At 49.8% G+C, this 17,849-nt stretch overlaps 1 protein-coding gene across 2 annotated transcripts in view; it reads left to right on the top strand.

The window, feature by feature from the left end:
• The window catches only part of LOC125750298 (protein Shroom4-like), a 28,897-nt gene extending 12,819 nt beyond the window's left edge, over nucleotides 1-16,078 (top strand). Inside the window, exons 1-9 of one of the 2 annotated variants that reach the window (XM_049027887.1) lie at nucleotides 3,080-4,078; nucleotides 4,955-5,098; nucleotides 7,092-9,114; nucleotides 10,425-10,486; nucleotides 10,693-11,343; nucleotides 11,638-12,240; nucleotides 12,404-12,536; nucleotides 13,046-13,318; nucleotides 14,032-16,078. In XM_049027887.1, coding sequence (XP_048883844.1) covers nucleotides 5,043-5,098; nucleotides 7,092-9,114; nucleotides 10,425-10,486; nucleotides 10,693-11,343; nucleotides 11,638-12,240; nucleotides 12,404-12,536; nucleotides 13,046-13,318; nucleotides 14,032-14,325 — 4,095 coding nt within the window. In that variant the 5' untranslated portion in view covers nucleotides 3,080-4,078; nucleotides 4,955-5,042 and the 3' untranslated portion in view covers nucleotides 14,326-16,078. Of the gene's footprint in view, nucleotides 1-3,079; nucleotides 4,079-4,954; nucleotides 5,099-7,091; nucleotides 9,115-10,424; nucleotides 10,487-10,692; nucleotides 11,344-11,637; nucleotides 12,241-12,403; nucleotides 12,537-13,045; nucleotides 13,319-14,031 lie in introns of those variants that run through there. The other variant, XM_049027886.1, reaches the window with a different exon arrangement.
• The last annotated feature ends 1,771 nt before the right edge of the window (nucleotides 16,079-17,849 follow it).

The following is a 17,849-nucleotide window of genomic DNA, read 5'->3' as shown; positions in this document are numbered from 1 at the left end:
AACACTGCCCCATGGTGGTGCATGGCGGAACAACAACCCAGCCTGACAGAGATCGTAACTCCTGTAAGCATAAGAACTTCACAGTTGAATCATGTCTCAGTCCATGGTCAGATTGCAAGGCCTGATAAGGAACAGGAGAGCAGTAGGAGATCTGTTATATAATTACATCTCTTAATGTCTTTGTTGACATAGAAAGTGACCTGCAAAGTTTAATTCTGAATTTATCAGTCAGACGGATGAACATGCGTGATAAGCAGCACACCTTTCTGAGACTTTCAGACAACCTTTTTGGTCACATGCCATCCAGTCGCATACCTGCTGTGTCACCTGGGCCTCCTCTAATAAGCCAGAGTTACTGAAGGTCACTCTGAGAGGGTGCTGGACCATCAGGCCAAATTAAGGAACTAGACTGGTCTTCCTCCACAGCTGTGTTTCCTAACTGTAATGGGCCTGAAGTCTCACAGGAAAGCCAAGTGCAGCTTGGTGGACCTTTCCGGAATACCAATGTAAAAAGCCTAATTTCATAACTTCAGCTGCATTTAGTGTTTAGGTAAATGGTGTTGCTTGTTTTGGTGGTGGGGGGAGACTGAGTGCTTTGGGGGGGGGTTGTTATCTGATCTCAAGCAGCTTGATTGTGTTTCCTTTGGCTGCATTCTTGAGTTGTGTGTGTCAGACCTTTTCCGCGCTGCTAGCAAACATCCCTTTGTTTTCCGGAAAGGTGTTTATAGAGACAGTGCGTGGTCCAAACCTGCAGCTATGCGACTTCTGGGAAGTTATTTGTTAATGTTTGTATTTGTTGAACCAGCCAGGCCACTAGAGAACCTGCTCATGTTTACAGTAAGGATTGCAGCTCAATGTCAGTGTGTAATTATTCTGTTTACCTAGTTGTAATTGTGGATTTTGAAACATTTTTTGATGGAAAGTAATGACGAGGGTACCCATGGACAGTTAAAGACCTAAAATATCTTTAAGTCTGAAAATGTGATGCCTTTACCAGTTATTGCAGAAAAATCACAGAGTTGTGTATGCAGTCTAATTAGATAATTAAATCTCCTTTGATTTGAGTTTAATCTAAGGTGAACAAAGTAGCCGGCCTGTCCTCCACTCAGGCACTTTATTAGGTACACCTTACTAGGACTGGGTAGAACCTGCTTTTTCCTCCAGAACTTTTGTAAGTTAGGTAAATTGTACCTTCAGTGAAGCCTTTCTGCACACCATTGTTGTAGGAGCTGTTATTGTTGCGCTAATGCCCTTCCTGTTAGCCTTAATGAGTCTGGCCATTCCCCTCTGACCTTCCTCATTAACAGTTAATTAAGTGTTTTGACTGGATGTTTCTTGTTCATTATACCTTTCACCGTAAAGTCTAGACACTGTACTGCGTGAGAAATCTCTGCAGGGCGCCTGCTTCTGAGATGCCGTAACTAACACTTCTGGCAGCAATAATCACACAACTTTCAAAATCACTTTGATCACACCTTTTGCTCATTCTAATGCTTGGCCAAAGAGTAACTGAACCTGCTGACCCGGCCTCTGTGCTCTATCTACTCAGCTGCAGTCACACAATTTGCTGGTCAGAGGAGCAGGCTGTTTGCATTAGCAAGCAGATGTACCTAATAAACTGGCCCCTGAGTGTATTTTTCTCATGGATATCAGATGGGCTTCTTCTCAACTGATCCTGGGTCCCTGTGCACCCCCCAGCACCAAGCCGGGGTCAGATGTAGGTGATGTTATCCTGCTGTGGGCACATTGGCTAAGGGACCGGCTGCTTGTTAGGTCGCGTGTCACACGTGGGCCACACCAGTGCCGGCACGTGACCGGATCAAGTGCCATAAATTAAGCACTGAGGTGATTAGAGCACACTGTTTTAAGGGCAGTGCTGAGTTTTGGGACAGGTCAGACCCCAGGGTGTCCTGGTGAGGCCAGTGATTAGGGAAAAAAAGCCCAAACCAGCCATTCAACATTCCTCTGTAAATCCAGGCCCTGTCTGATGGCTCCTGTATTCATCTCAGGAATTTCTGTAACAGCTCTCATTGGTTCCAGTTCCCATTTTTGGTGGCATCTGATTAGCCCACTGTCAGTTATTTCCTCAAAGCAGCCAGTACGTGTGGGTCAGGTACTGCTGGAGTTCCTGTAGCCCCTGCTACACCTGCCAATCAGCCACCTCCTCCCACCCAAGTCAGTCGTAGCTGCATCCTGTTACAGGTAGGGTGGGAAAGGAGGATGCTTCAGGAATGTGGAGGGGGTCCTGCCTTCCCGCTGCACCCAGGGTCACCTGCTTTGGGGAATTATTCAATTCAGCTACCAAAAACAACGCAGAACAAACAAGCGGGGCATTGTGTGGGTTTGCTGCGGTGAGCGGCACCCTTCCTGCAGGGGCTGTTATAGCGACCCCGTCTCCCTGCTCTGATTAGCTGGAATGCGGCTGTGCTCTGAAAGCGGGCGCCCAGAAAAAATAAATATTGCTGGGGGGGGGGTGCTTTTCCCTCTTCCATCCACTGGGGGAATGCCCCCACTGCAATTTGTCTCCCACTGCCCCCCCCCGGGCCGCATCCCGGGAGGCGAGCTCATTAGCCTCTGTTTCTCCTGTTTGTTTTCTTTTGTAATGGAGGGGGGGTTTGTTTCTCTCCCCCCTGAACCCGACATGCCTTTGCTTCCCTGCAGCTGCCCTTCGCATGTCGCTCCTCTGCGCTTTGACGGGTCGGGCCAGAACCCTATGAATCCATCTAACGGGACATGGTTTGGCCCAGGACACTGCTAGTGCGGAGTGTGACCTACTTCTTCAGGCAACCCAGCTGAAATAGTTTTGACCCCTTGCCCCCAACTGCCTTATAGCAGGTCTGTGTTGGACCTCCCCCCCCCCCCTCATTTCCACAGCTGTGACTCAGAAGAGGTTGAGGGGGGTAAACAAAGCCAAAGAATTACTGTTCAAAGAACCTATTGTTCACCTCAGCCTAGCTCTGTTTAAATTATGATACATACACTGTGATTCTAAAACATATCCCATGATGCACTGTGATTACATTTTCTCATACAGCATGGCCTATCAGTGGCAGGTTTATTGTGTTGTGGTGTGGAAGATGCTGAGGTATCAGACTTGGTTTATCTAGCTTCTCTCCTTGGGATGTCCTAAACCCAGACATCATCTGACCTAGACAGAACCACCTCAGAGTACAGACCAAGTATGAACTGTCCTTCGCTTAAACATCAGGCAACCTCTCTGTCCCTAGAACATCAGCTACCTTCACACTTCATCTTGATCTGTCCATCTCATAATATTAAGGCATCTGCAGTCCAAAGAGCAGGTTCATTCAGGCCCCTACAGTCACACCCAGGGTGGTGTTTTGATATCAGCAGAGAGAACACTGCAAGTAAACGTAAATCGTACAGCGAGGAGTTAGCAGAGGCCTCTGTGTTCCCGACCGGCATCCCTACCCAATCGAATGGCTTCCATAGGAAAAGGAAGAGAGCCCCCACATTCCTGCTGTCTCCAACAACAATGAAGTGAGGCCAGCATATCGCGGCGTGCCACTGGCTGACCTTTATCTCCGCCCAGCATTGCTTCCTCCCCGACTGAGGCGGGCTTCCTTCCTTCAGCGTCACTGAGAGGGGGACCGCCAGGACCGCGGGAGTATGAGAACACAGTGGTCCGAGCTCACTCCTGCCCAGAACGGTCAGACTGGTGACAGTGAACCATCGATCTCAGACTCCCGCAAAGTTCTGCTCCAGTCTCTCTCTCTCGAGTCACAGGCAGTCACTGAAAGGACTAGCAGCAAGGGAAAAGAAGCTTTTTTTCTGTGATGTTAATGAGACTGATGGTCAGATGGGTTAGCGTCTGACGGCTACTCAGGCAGCGGACACCTGGGAATTCCCGTGTCACATGGGAAACACCGGGATTTATCCGTGTCAGCCTACTCGTTGTGGCACATTCCAGCAAGACTGCATTGTGGACCAGAGAGAGCGACAGATTCCCCTGACTATGAAGTAGGGAGGGGTAAAGGATTCCGTTCGTGGAGTCAGAAGAGACTCTGCAATCTATACGTGGACCTGAAAGGGGGGATGCCTTCATAAGACAGACCTGGTGAGCGGCCGCTTGTCCCGGTTCTCTCTCACCATTTCACGGCTGTGTGAATCCTTAGGGTGCCAGGGTTCTGGAGTGGAAACCTATAGAAGGAGAATGAGCTAGACAGGATGGGTTTATGGGTGGGCAGGATACAGGTGTTTGTGCTGGAGAACGCTTGATGGGGGTGGGCGGGGGGGAATAACGCAAATTAATTAAACTTGGCTGTTGTACATCTCTTGATTATTGTGTACTGACACCCTTAGTAAAAGGTTATTTGACAATCTGTAATGGTTCGGTAATCAATCTGGGATAATGCAAGATGTAGAATTGATGTTTAGAAATTGGATTTGCCACAGAAATAGCTTGAGGTTCTCTAAGCAGGATTATCCGTTGTCTGTGGTATCCGGGCCTGTAACCGTATTGGCAGGTCTCTGCCTGACTGTTGGTCAGTTTTTTTGGCGGTTTTAGCCAGTGATTCTGCTGAAAGAGTGATTGAAGACTGTGTCTCTCCGGGGGGGGGGGGGGGGAGAGGTCTGCTAGTCCACAGCTCGTGACCCATCCATAGAGCCCCCCAAACTGCGAGGTGGCCGTGGATAGATACTGATGGTCAGGCGGACTATCAGCTTCAAGGAAAACAGTCATTTCTTCCCCAACTCGATATGTTTACACAGTGATAGTTACTTATTGCACACGCGGGTGTCTGCATTTGTTGAGCGTCACACACCTTCTTCTCTGTTTCACCTGCAGGTTTCTAGAATCTTCAGCTAAGTGTTAGTGACCTGTTTCTGCCTGTGGTTTGTTTGCTGAAATGTCTGTCATTCCCCTACAGTGACCTTTAACATCCTCTGTTACATATCAGCTCCTGATGGCTACCTTTTGTCCCCCACCTGGCAGACGGAACATACCCATTATCAGACCCCACTCCTGGCACCTGGCCAAGCTGTCGGAACCCCCCAGCATCGGTCCGGACCCCCCCTCTGCCATGCAGCTACACTCCATGCCCTTCAGCGCACCGTGGCATTCTGGGGCTGACAACAGGTAAGAAGACAACCATTCCTTAACGTTATGTTTATTCACATGGGCTTTATATATATATATATATATATATATATAGGGGCGGCATGGTGGTGCAGTGGTTAGCACTGTTGCCTCACACCTCTGGGACCCGGGTTCGAGTCTCCGCCTGGGTCACATGTATGTGGAGTTTGCATGTTCTCCCCATGTCGTCGTGGGGTTTCCTCCGGGTACTCCGGTTTCCCCCCACAATCCAAAAACATGCTGAGGCTAATTGGAGTCGCTAAATTGCCCATAGGTGTGCATGTGTGAGTGAATGATGTGTGAGTGTGCCCTGCGATGGGCTGGCCCCCCATCCTGGGTTGTTCCTTGCCTCGTGCCCATTGCTTCCGGGATAGGCTCCGGACCCCCCGCGACCCAATAGGATAAGCGGTTTGGAAAATGGATGGATGGATGGATGGATATATATATATATATATATATATATATATATAATTATATATCCTTTTTCAGCAACTACTTATCCAGTTATGTTTGTAGGCTTTTCAGAGGTTTAGGCACTCTGCCACACACACACACACACACACACACACACCGTCAGTCACTCGCAGAGTTTCCACCATTAGCAAGAATGATTTTCAAAGTGGGAAGTAATCACGGTACCCTGGGGAAACCCACTCAAACGCAGCAAGACCCTATAATACTCAGAAACCGCTAATGCGATTCGCAATAATGCTTAATAAAAAATTAAAAAAATAAAACGCTTAATATAATGCCCTTATTAAACAGATGCCTGAAGTGGGTCTCTGCCGTGTTGGGAATTTCGGCCATTGACAGCTTTCCAAAGAAAAACAATCAGGAGGAAGTCGATGATCTCACCTCCAAAGTCAACATACGCCACACAGGATGCTACCGTTATTTTTAGGGCTTAATTCAGGCGTCTTTTTTGCCCTGACCGGTGGGAGTGCCGGGGGAAAACCTGTGTGTTTAAACTAAAAAGAGCATGTACTCTTTCTATAAACTGCAGGAGCCGTGGACGATCCGCCCAAGGGTTCAGTAAATTTGCCTGGGGCTGTTAAGAAGCCATTCTTTCTTTGTACAAATGTTTCATTGGTATTTGCAGAAGAATGTACTTTCCTGTAGCTGCTTTTTAAAAAACACTCCCGAAATGACAGCATTCACAATTACATGCCGCTGTTGTCTATAAATACATTGAATAGGCCGCTGTCGTTGTACCTCGGCACACTAACAGACAACTAACTCTTATTTATTTCAGTGCATGTTCCTCATAACGAGAGCCTGATTTCATCAGCATAATTTCCCTCTATTACTTTAAATTACCTTTAACTGGCTGGAATAATGGAATGTTTACACAAAGCCGAGCTCGTTTCATACTGAGATCCCCCGAGACTCCTGGCTTTGGTACCTTCTCCTGTGTTTTATCTGGCCCGCGGCTGTTTGGTTCCGACTGGACATCAGATTTAACATTCATACACACATCGCTGCCGTGGGTTCAAATGTGTCACACAAGCGACTGCATCAATACATTTATTGTAGGAACCGTGTTTCAGTCCATATATAACTAATACTATATGTGTTGTTTCTTGAACAATGCAAAACGCGGGCTTCTTGCGTTTGGATGTAACCACACCTTTAACAGACATTTCCGTGGCGTAAACACAGCTGTTGGTTCATGCTAATGCTAACATCACACCAACATGATGACGTGACGATGACATGAACCATTTTTCTTGTACTACTCTGTATGTATTTAATAAACCACTAGAGCCTTTCTTCATTCAAACATTAAAAATGACTTGTATGAAAAATTATTTGCATGATAAACTCGTTTATCAAAATGACGTGTACAATGAAGTTTTCACTCCTGTAGATTACTATGACCATCGCTGCATGCACATCCTGTGGTACTGGGGAGGATGAGATAAATGGGACAATCTGTGTTGTTTTGACGTTGAAGTGAGGGTATGCTGACCACATGACCCTGATGCTGTTGCAGTGACCCGTCGTTGCAGTGGAATCAGCTGTCGGGACACTGCAGTACTGATCACAGTGGCTCTCTGGGCAGTATGGAGAGTCTGGACCTACCCAGCCAGGGCTATTACGAGAACCAGCTCTCTCCTGTGGACCCGGCCATCTTCAACAACAAGCGGGACTCCGCCTACAGCTCTTTCTCGGCCAGCTCCAACACCTCAGATTGCACGGTGTCACTGCGGCAAGGCGAGGCCAGTTCCACTGACAACCTGCTCCAGGGGCTGGGTCGCAACGTCGAGAGTCGCCCCCCGCTGGTGGGGAGCGGGCTGAACGAGCAGCATGGCTGCCTTTCCCAAATGCAGGAAACCAAGCCATCGTCCGCCAGCTGCGAGGAGGAACGGGGTGGCACAGGAGCAGCGCGGGGGTGCCCGCAGCCCCCCATGCGCAGGGACAGCTTTCAGGCTACCAGGGGGCATGTGGAAGCCCTAGACAAGCCCTGTGCCAATCATTCAAATTCACCTGAATGTCGCGCTGAAGATCCACCCGCTGACCAAGACCTGAGTCCTAGGAGGTTCCAGTGTGACTCAGGCGTCAATGCCGGGTGCGAGGGCATTGGCCTAGAGCAGTACTACACCCTCAGCTACAGGGACAGCAGTCCAGCTACATGTCTGTCCGCCCCTGAGGCGGGTTCGCTGACCCCCAGTCCCACGCCACCAGATGGTCAAAGCAGTGGGGGTTTTCAGTCCTCCCTGCGGCAGCATCTGACTGGAGGGCACAGGCACAGCGCCCCCGAAAAGCTACTGTCTGATCAGCTGCAGCAGCTGGAACTCTCCGGAAGGCTGTCCCATCGCACTCCGTCACCCAGCCACCAATGTCCTGGGTCTCCTGCAAAGGAGCAGCCAGATGTTCTCGAAAGCGGCCTCCAGGCCTCAAGGAGGTTGGATGGAAGCAGGAGCTCCACACCTGCATCGGGGCAGGAACCGGAACCTTCCGGAGAGCCTGTCCCATGCATCTGGGGCCGCTCCCTTAGCATGCCTGCAGGGACGGCTGATGAAAAAGCGGGGAAACCCAACGAAGGCTCCTCACTGGTGGAGGTGCAGGCCGAGGAGCATAAAGGCGCCGAATCACAGCCCAAGCCCGGCTCGTCCCGACAGCGCCGCTTGGCCAGGTCGCGGCGTCACAACGAACGCTTCGCCACCAACCTGCGCAACGAGATCCAGCGCAAGAAAGCCCAGCTGCAGAAGAATCGAGGGCCCAGCACACTCCTTTATGGGGATGAGACTGTGGAAGAGGAGGAAAGTGGGGTCGAGTTACAGGAGTCAGAGACTGCCCGCCCAGTCTCCGCCCCCAGTGCCCCAGCCCTACACGATAGGCTATCTGCCCCTCAGCCACGCCCCCCATCTCCATCCACCAGGAGCAGGTGTCCTCCGCCAGTGGCCCAGCGACCTCAAACAGTCAGGCCTGCTTGTGCCCGGGTGGCGGATGAGCCTGGCTCAGCAGGGAAGGTGCGGCGTTGGCGCTGGACGCCGGAGCATAAACTGCAGCCCGAGGCAGCATCTGAGCAGCAGAGTGGCATGGGGGCACGGCCGGGTGGGGGCAGGACTGCCTCCTCGCGCTCCTCCAGAACTGACGAGTGTGACATCCTCCCGTTTGCTGACAGGATGAGGTTCTTCGAGCAAACAAGCCGAAGCGTGTCGATGTCCAGCCTACTGGGCTCCCAGGCACAGAATCAACGACACCAGAGCTTGACCCAAATGACCCCGCCGTGGAATGCCTTGGTGACCAATCAGAGGCGGTATTCCTACCAGGGCTGTGCCCAGCGCCCTGCTGAGGGCCATGGGCAGGGCATGAGTGAGCGAGAGGAAGTCCGCCCCCCACCGGGAACCAAGAAAGACACTAGGTCCCAAAACCATTCCCAGAGCTTTCTTCAGCCAACCACGGAGTACCCAGAGTCTAGACACCCCCGGTCAGCCTTCCGCCCTGTGACCGCCCTGGGGTGTCAGGGCCGCCAGCCCCTGCACCCTGGGTACAGACCCATTCCAGCAGAGGTGAGCAAGCAGACAGATCACATGACCATTCACACATAATGCTCCCTTTTCCAGTTTCTTAGTTCAGCCAGCTGGGTATTAATTTACATAACGTAACCCTACATTACACGGTAAAATGTGATATCGGGCCCCTTAGGTAATATTTTGGACCCCCAACGGTAGATTTTGGGGGCCCCTGAATCTGCCAGGGTATCCATGCCCCTCCATTGCCCCAGGTGCATGGTCAAGGCCCTTGCTACCCGTCCCACCTCATGGCTGCTCATTTTACCGCCTGTCTTAAAATCCAGCTGGTGTTTGATTCCAAATATGAATGTGTTATTTGCAGAGCAGCGTATGACCCACCTTAAGGCTGGGTTGAGAACACATGCCCTGCCGGCAGACACAGAGGAGCTCTCCAGGTGGGGGGCCCGATATGGGGCCCGATTCTACCCACATTACATAGAGTAGTGTTTCCCAACCCAGTCTTCTGGGCCCCCATGTAGACTGTCTGGCAGGGAGCTCGGATCGAGCAAAAGCGTAGACCTTCTAAGAGTCTCCGAGGGCCAGTTTGGGAAACATTGACATACAGAATTATATATACTGCTCTGCACAGTAGCCTGACCCCCCAAGCCCACACTGGGAGTGCTTAAAACAGAGTTTGCATGCTCTCCTCATCTAACTGCACACACTTTCTATTAAGGTACTTGACTCAGGTTACTGGAACATGGTGATTATGATGTTGATTTCTTGTTGCATTTAATCAAAATGCACTACAAAAGATGGGGACAGAGTTCTGGGGAAATTCTAAAATACATCTGGTGTTCAAAATGACCTCCATTGCTGTTTCAGGTGCAAATTCTTTTAGGTCGTCATTCATTTGTGGTATTTTTACAGTCGTTTGGGGTTAAGTCATATACCCCCACCCCCCAAGCCCCCCCTGCTTTGGGTGAGGGAGCAAGAATGGCATGGTGAAAATCCAGACCTGTGTTTTATAATCGCCCCAGAATCCCATTCCCATTTTGCATTACCAGATGTGCGAGTGTATTGAACTGGCTTGACTGGAAGCCCCGCAAGGCGAGAGGTCTGCCAGTGTGGGGGATATAAAATAGATCACGAACCATGACTTAGAAAGGATGCAGGATATGCGTAGCTGTAATTCTGCGACAATGCACATGTGTATCTGAGTCAGTGGGGAGCAGGAACGAGTTTGTGTTGGCTGTTGCTCAGTCACAGAAGCAGCCCCAGGTCAGATGGCGCAGGGCTGTGTCCTTCATCTCGGATCTGAGCCCCCACATGTCCATGGGTAAAAAGCTGGTTAATTTCTTCTCCAGGCACATCCTTTGAAGAAGAAGGAACAAACCAACCTCAGCCGGAACTACAGTCTGACAGAAAGGTCAGGCACATCGCCTAGCAACGGCAATCATTCATTTCCATTGATTGGTCCAGGGACTGGCTGAGCCTGTTTCCTTAAAAAAGAATAAGTGCACTGCTTTGAATAGAAGTGTCTAATATTTAACATGAAAGGTCCTTCCTTTATATAACTAGAATTCTGTCTTATCCTGTCCCTCCTGCTGAGATCTGTCATCTTGCTTTTTGCAGAGACTACCCTCACTACAGAAGAGACATCCAGCCAGCAGATGGCACTGGACATCTGGGCTATGAGAGCCGCTGGGGTGACTCCAAAGCGGCGGACAGACTGTCTTCACGCTTTGCAGGGGAGCAGTGCTTGCAGCGAGGTCGTGCTCTGTCAGAGAATGACGTAAGGCTGGGCGTGTGGCGGCCACATGCGCCCCCGGGGGAGTTTGTGGGGCCGGTGCTGAGTGAGCAGGAGGAGAGCAGCCCAGGATGCAGGAAGAAAAGGCCTCCTCCTCCCAGGCCTCCACCACCCAACTGGGCAGAGTTCCACCGCCGGCGGGCATCCCAACAAAACCTCTTCACGACCCCGTCGCCTCCCCCGCCCCGGGATGCCCCTGGCCCCCAGCCCTCAGGCCCCCTTCACAGAGAGAGCCCCCTACAGTCTGACCTTGATGTGACCCGGCAGCGCTCCCACAGCTTGCCCCTAGGAGTGGAAACTGGGCAGTGCCAGCGATGCTCCCAGGAACGCTTGGCCCCCCTGCGCCGCCCCACCTTTCCACATGGGGCGTTTCGGCCAGTGGCTCTGCCGCCGAGGGAACCTGAACTGCCAATCCAACACCCAGACCCACCCAGGCTGACCAACAGGCTGCACCCACTGGCAGAGCCCTGTCAAAGGTAAATAAGCTCCTCTCTTCTGTAATCTGTCTCGGTAGCTGACCTTGCCTTGGTTCAGTATTCAGAATTTTTTCCACATATAGCAAAAAAATACATGTGACATCAGTAGGATTCAAACCTACACCTCAAAGAGATTAAAGCCTTAATCCAACTCTATAGACCACCTGGTTACACTATCTTGACTTGTTTGCTTTTTCACTTCAGGAAATGACACTCATTGCCATGATTCAGCAAGGTAAACGGCTGCATATATAAATGATTGAAAGGTAACCTGGTGCTACTGCTCCATTGCAGGTCTTGTGACTCAGAGACTGCAGTCCTTGCTGGTGGAGATCGGCCAAATCTCATGAAACCTGTCTCCATGGCGCATCATTGCACAGCGGAGTGGGACAGGAGGCCCCCGCAGGGTGGTCATTGTGGGCCTTGGGATCCCGTGACAGGCAACACCCCCCACCATATGACACCACCATACGAGGCCAGTACGTCCATAAATGCCACGACGTGGCACCAGGGGGAGCCGTGCAGCCTACTGTCCACCAAGGAGACCAAACTCGGCCCTGCACGCCCAGAGGATAGCCAGCCGTTCGAGACGGACATCGACGAGTTCCAGGACAGCTGCGGCGATGACGAGCCTACATTAGAAACGGAGGTGCAGGGTTTCGCTCAGCCTGCCACGGTCCTGGAGACGGACATAGACATGCTGTCAGAGACAGAGCCCCGCCCACCCTCCATTCCCAGGCACCCATGCTGTCCGACAGCGGCCCTGTCGGCCACCGACACCGAGTTCAGGAATCGTGCCGACCTCCTGGCAGAGCTGCTGCCCCCTGCTGGACAGGAAGAGCAGAGGGCGGAGATGTGGAGAGGTAGCCACCGGGTTAGCTTGGACAGCCTGGAAAGGTGGGTAGCTATTTCCACAGCACCGTGGGGTTTAAAAAAAGCATAGTGACGTAATCTCTCCTTCTCCCGGTTGCTGGAGATGGGACAAAGTCATGACATTAAAATGAGTAACGGAAGTTTTTGCCGCTCTGAAGCCTCACTTGTCCTCCTCTGCCCACCACAGGCGGTCCAGACAGGGGCCACCTGGACCTCAAGTCTCGGGCCCCGGGCGTACCCACTGCTGCTCCACAGCCTGCAGTGCTAAGGAGCTGTCAAGGGGAGGCGACGAGGAGGACGACCAGGAGCTCTCCTATAAGGTAACCCCCAAAAACATGGAACCAAAATCATGCACCTAACTGTAGGCTTCACAGAGTATTAAAAATTGTTTTGAGTAATACAGATTAATGGTGGCTTACTGTCTGTCTTGATTGTTTGAATATATATTCCCTTGAGATCCAGGGGGGGGAAAAGCATTTTTTTATTATTATTATTTTTACGATAAATTAAGTGTTGGGATGGTAAAAAGCACACCCCCACACAAAAAGCACACCCCCACACGTGCCTGATGTCATCTTAAAGCCTTAACTGTCATTCAGGAACAACAGGACTTAATCAAGTGGCATGTATAGTGTGAGATCTATGAGCAAAAACACAAAGTTTACAACAGGGGACAAAATAGAGTGAGTGTATCTCAGGAGCATATCTGTTAAGTCATGTCCTGTGGATGTGTAATAATAATATTACTACAAGGTGATCGTTGATGTGAGGGGCAGATTATGTTTATGACTGGGCACTCAGGGTTGTGTCCTCACCCCCCCCCTCACAGAGGCAGCTGATGGACAGCTTGAGGAAGAAGCTGGGTGTACTGAGGGAGGCGCAGCAGGGCCTGCAGGAGGAGGTGCGTGCCAACGCCCAGCTCGGCGAGGAGGTGGAGGCGCTGGTGCTCGCTGTGTGCAGGCCGGGTGAAGTGGACAAGTTCCGCATGCTGGTTGGGGACCTGGACAAGGTGGTGAGCTTGCTGCTGTCGCTGTCAGGTCGGCTGCTGCGCGTGGAGAGCGCCCTGGAGGCCCTTGGGCCGGATGCAGGCCATCATGAGAAGGTGGGTAGGGGCTGTGGGCTAGGGGTCACTGTGGGTGGTGGGGGAAAGGGGGTCCTAGAAATGGGCTTGCATTTATTAAATGCAAGCAGCACGTCACTAACCATCCATACTGTGGATTTTCATAAATTGAGATGTGTGTCTGGCTCTGGGGGACTGAAGTTCCTGACCTGTAGAGCCTGTGAACTGATATCTATTGTGCAAAAATTTCAATATACAGTAAAACTTCAGATTGCGAGCATAATTCGTTCTGGAAATATGCTCGTAATCCAAAGCACTCGTATATCAAAGTGAATTTTCCCATTAGAAATAATGAAAACTTGGGGGCATGTTTTGGGCCCTTTTTTTAACAGAGAGCACCATCTAGTGGGAGGAGAAAATACAGCAAATGGTTCATGAAGCTTTGTTTGTCCATCACTAGGTTATTGGTTTGAATCCTATTTAATCACTGAGTCCTTGAGCAAGACCTTTATTCCAGTTGCTCCAGGAACTGGCTGACCCTACTCATCACTGTGGACAAAAGTGTCTGCTCAATCAATGTAATTTAATACTTGGATTTCCTAATTGATTAGGATGGTCTTTCTCTTTTATATACTTTGTTCATGACCACAGATTATTTAGTTATTCTTATTTAGCTGTATTCTACCTGTTTACATCTTGTACCTGACATATCATGTTACAACTCCCACCAGTAACCATTTAACTCTGCTCTGCAGCTCCCCCTGCAGGAGAAGAAGCGGCAGCTGCTGAGTCAGCTGGGCGAGGCGCGCGAGCTGAAGGAGCACGTGGACCGGCGGGAGCAGGCGGTGTGCCTCGTCCTGGGCCGCTGCCTCACGCCCGAGCAGCTCCGCGACTACAGCCACTTCATCAAGATGAAGGCTGCCCTGTTGGTGGAGCAGCGGCAGCTGGAGGACAAGATCCGATTGGGTGAGGAGCAGCTGCGCGGGCTGAAGGAGAGCCTGGGGCTGGGCCTCGGGCTGCCCCTGGACCTGGGCTCTGGCTACTACTGACTGCCTGGCTACAGTGACCATTTTCCCCTGGACCTGGGATCAAGGTGTCTACTGACTATAGGGCTACTTACGAAGGTGCTACTGACAGCCTGGGCTCCAGTCATCACTGACCGCCGTTTGTGGACCCAGACAGCAGCCCCAGCAAGCAGCCAGTCATGGCTTTCAGCTGCTAGTGTTTGCAAACACTCAGGCACTGTCGTCCGCAGTTCTCCAACCAGGACCACTACTGAGTACTGTCCCTGTCTTAGTGCCATCTGACGTGACAGACGCACACCTTTCTGGACCTGGCCCGGTTCCCATCACAGCCGGAACCCCCATGGACACATGCTATCTCACAGTGCCATAATTATGCTCCCGTTTCCTGCGCTATTTCTGGAGTGAGATTTTTCCCAGTGGGCTGTGCGGGTAGACGGCGGAATGCCGTAACTAGAATGTTCCCGACGGTGAGCAGAAATGCAGAAACTTTCTCAGAATGCATTTAATAGGAAACACTAATTTAGTGGTTCAATGGGTGGCGCTGTGGCCTGACACCTTCAGGGTTGTGGTTCTGCTTCCTGTCCCCGCGTCGGGTTTACTGGATGTTTGCAAATTGCTCATATTGTGTATGTACTGTACAGACTGGCATTCTGTCCGTGGTGTCCCCCGGCCTATTCCCTGTGCTTCCTGGGATAGGCTCCAGTCCCACCACAATCTTGTCCCAGAGAAGCGGAGGTGGAAGATGGAACGGATTGGGTCATTTTATTCTAAAGTCTCAACCGAGTACCAAAGGGCTTTTAGTAAATTTGCAGAGTCACAATTCTGGATCTTCCCAAAACTTGGAGCCCAGTCTGAGCTGTGTGGGTATCCGGTGCCGTGACAAACCCTGCAGATAGAGCTCTGTTGTTCTGGATCAGCAGTCGGCCCGGAATGAACCTCCTACCCCATGCGTCGGGAGCCCGTCTTCATATGTATGAGGCTCCCGATCTCACTATTTATTTATTTATTTGTTTGCTGTGGATAAACTGGTGTCCTCCAAAGCCCCCACCAATGTTTCTTACAGACGCACCGGCACACCGATTCACTCCGTCCCCAGGCCGGCATGCCAAAGCTGTGATGCGTCCTGGGAGGCCAGTTCACATGGCTGGCTTTCTGCAGGATACCAAAGTTAAATTTTTTTTGTGTGTATTTTTGGTTCCAGAAAATACTGTATGTACTTTTTAGGGTTGTGAGGTCTCTCATTAATAATTTGTAATTTCATCTAAAGCTCATGGGCACTGCAACGTTTTGTATATTTGTACAGTCGTTTGATTTTTTATTTTTTTTGCAGACCAGGCTAGTGTTGCTTGTAGGTCGACACGGATATTTACTGACTATGGTTTGGAATTCGAGTTGCTGGTTTTGGATGAGGGTGAGCTAATCCTGGTAGCGACTCTGCTGTTTCTCACCGTTAACCTGCGGCGCACAAACTGGATGCAATTCAATAGAGAGAAATTACGATGCTGCTTATTACTATTGCCTTATAAATGTTTCCTCCAAAAAAATTCTTTGTGTATTAATTTTATTGTGATATCAGTCCAATTCAGAAGTGTTGAGAGTGATTTTGTGCCTAAGCAGAATGTAAGTATATAACCATTATGCACGTTATGCGGACTCTGTACGCGCTGTACCGCTTGCACCCGAACTTGTGAATGGCTGTATACCAGCAGATAAACCATTCGCTGTTTTTTGTTAGTTTTTTATGACTATATGTACCATAAATAATATTTAATCAAAACATTTAGCATGTTTCCATTCCTTTATTGGATTAATACATCACCCTGAACCAGAATTCTATTTTTTAAATTAATAAATAAAATAAAACTCAAGGGATGTAGCATAGTTTTTATGCTTCAGTTTGCATGTATTTAGGGGTATCTAATTTTAAATGTTTAGAACAGGCCACCCCCACATGAAGTGAATAATGTTGACTGCCTATATATCTATGCAACGGTGCACATTTGGGAACAGACGGTAGGGCTCAGGGGCGGACTAGCTTGTCATTTGGTTCTAGGCTGACATGAAATGGGACATCAATAATATTCTAATCAAAGCGCAGGGTGCCTATGGTAAGTTTTCAAACTTTCTTTGACATGTAAGTTTAAAACTTACCGATCAGATTGGGGGCGGGAGTGCTGTAGGTAATATTCACCGGGGGAGGGGGGGGGCGTTGAGGTATCACGCCGGTGGATCGAGGAAGCAAATTTAAGAAATCAAAATAAATCTTCCCTCTTTTGCTGTGAAGGCTTTAGCCTACATGTTACTCCGCCTGTGAGGCCATGAATTTTGTGTACCTCCCTATTGAGACAGTATGTAAAGACACTGGCTATGTAGTATTGGTTTTGTCAGTGTCTTATGTCCATTCTGGATGTTCTGCCGTCATGACGCTCCCGATGGCTGCCTACCCTTAGTTTATGGTAAGTCTGCCCCCGGTAGGCACATGTCCTACCAATAGCGTAGGAGTACCGTGTTTATTTGGGGGGCGGGGGGTTCGTGGCTGATTTGCTTCCTATTAGTGTTAAAACCAAACATACACCCTTGTCTTATGCGTAAGGAAAACGGACCTTCGGGAATTACAAGTCATTCCATTTTTGACTTTAACATATTAAAGGCAGGATGGGTTGCTTTTCAAGTAGTAAGAAAACCTGTGTTTAAATTTCCGAAAAATGCACAGGCAGCAAAACCAGTTGGCCAAATATGTAGAATATGGGGGGGGGGAAACGGGGATAGATTTCAAATTAGCTAAAATAAAATTACTAAGTAGACCCTGGGAATTTCCGATGAGTCACAAATCCTAAAAAAAAACATTCGATCCCAGCACAGTTGGAGCACTTCAAATCGCAAGCCAGTGTAGACTACTTCGGCACGGTTTGCAAGCGGTCTGCTCGACAGTTTAAGGGAAGTGACTCAGAGTGCCCTGATAAAATAAAATTTGTGTGCAATTCACGCAACAACGAAGACAAGGGAAAGACAAAAGACGAAGACAAAGAAAGGCTGGAAGTATTATGCACACGGGCGGTATGGAAAAGACTACACAACATGTAGGAAATACATGCCAGGATGTGTCTAATTCAGTTGACTGAATGCCGAGTCATCGTGGCTGAGTACATCGTCAACTATCTCTTAAAGATAAGCCTGTTGCGATGAAAAAGGTTGTTGAAGTAGAGTGATGTCATATGCAGAAAAGGGGCAAAATCGAGTCATCCAAAGGGGAATAATATGCGGAAGAGAAGTGTGACACAAAGTTATAATCCAGACTGTGCGGAGTTCCTGAGCACACCCACTCCCAGTGGGTGGGAACCCTGGGAAGAGAAACATTACATCCGCGTGGGAAGTGCGCCAGTTCCCGCTGGTCGTGGGTTATCGCAAAAGTTTTTAAATCGGAGTAATTCCCAACAGTGTGCTGCGGAATTTACACATCCAAAACTAAACTTTTAAGATACTCATCCGCCTGTAATGCTTTAAAATTGCTGTCAGTTGAGCGTTATGGTTTCCATCTAATGATTTGA

This window comes from Brienomyrus brachyistius, chromosome 10 (genome assembly GCF_023856365.1).
Source record: "Brienomyrus brachyistius isolate T26 chromosome 10, BBRACH_0.4, whole genome shotgun sequence".
Lineage (NCBI taxonomy): Eukaryota > Metazoa > Chordata > Actinopteri > Osteoglossiformes > Mormyridae > Brienomyrus > Brienomyrus brachyistius.
Note: the sequence above shows the minus strand (reverse complement) of the source record. Positions and strands in the feature narration are given on the sequence as shown.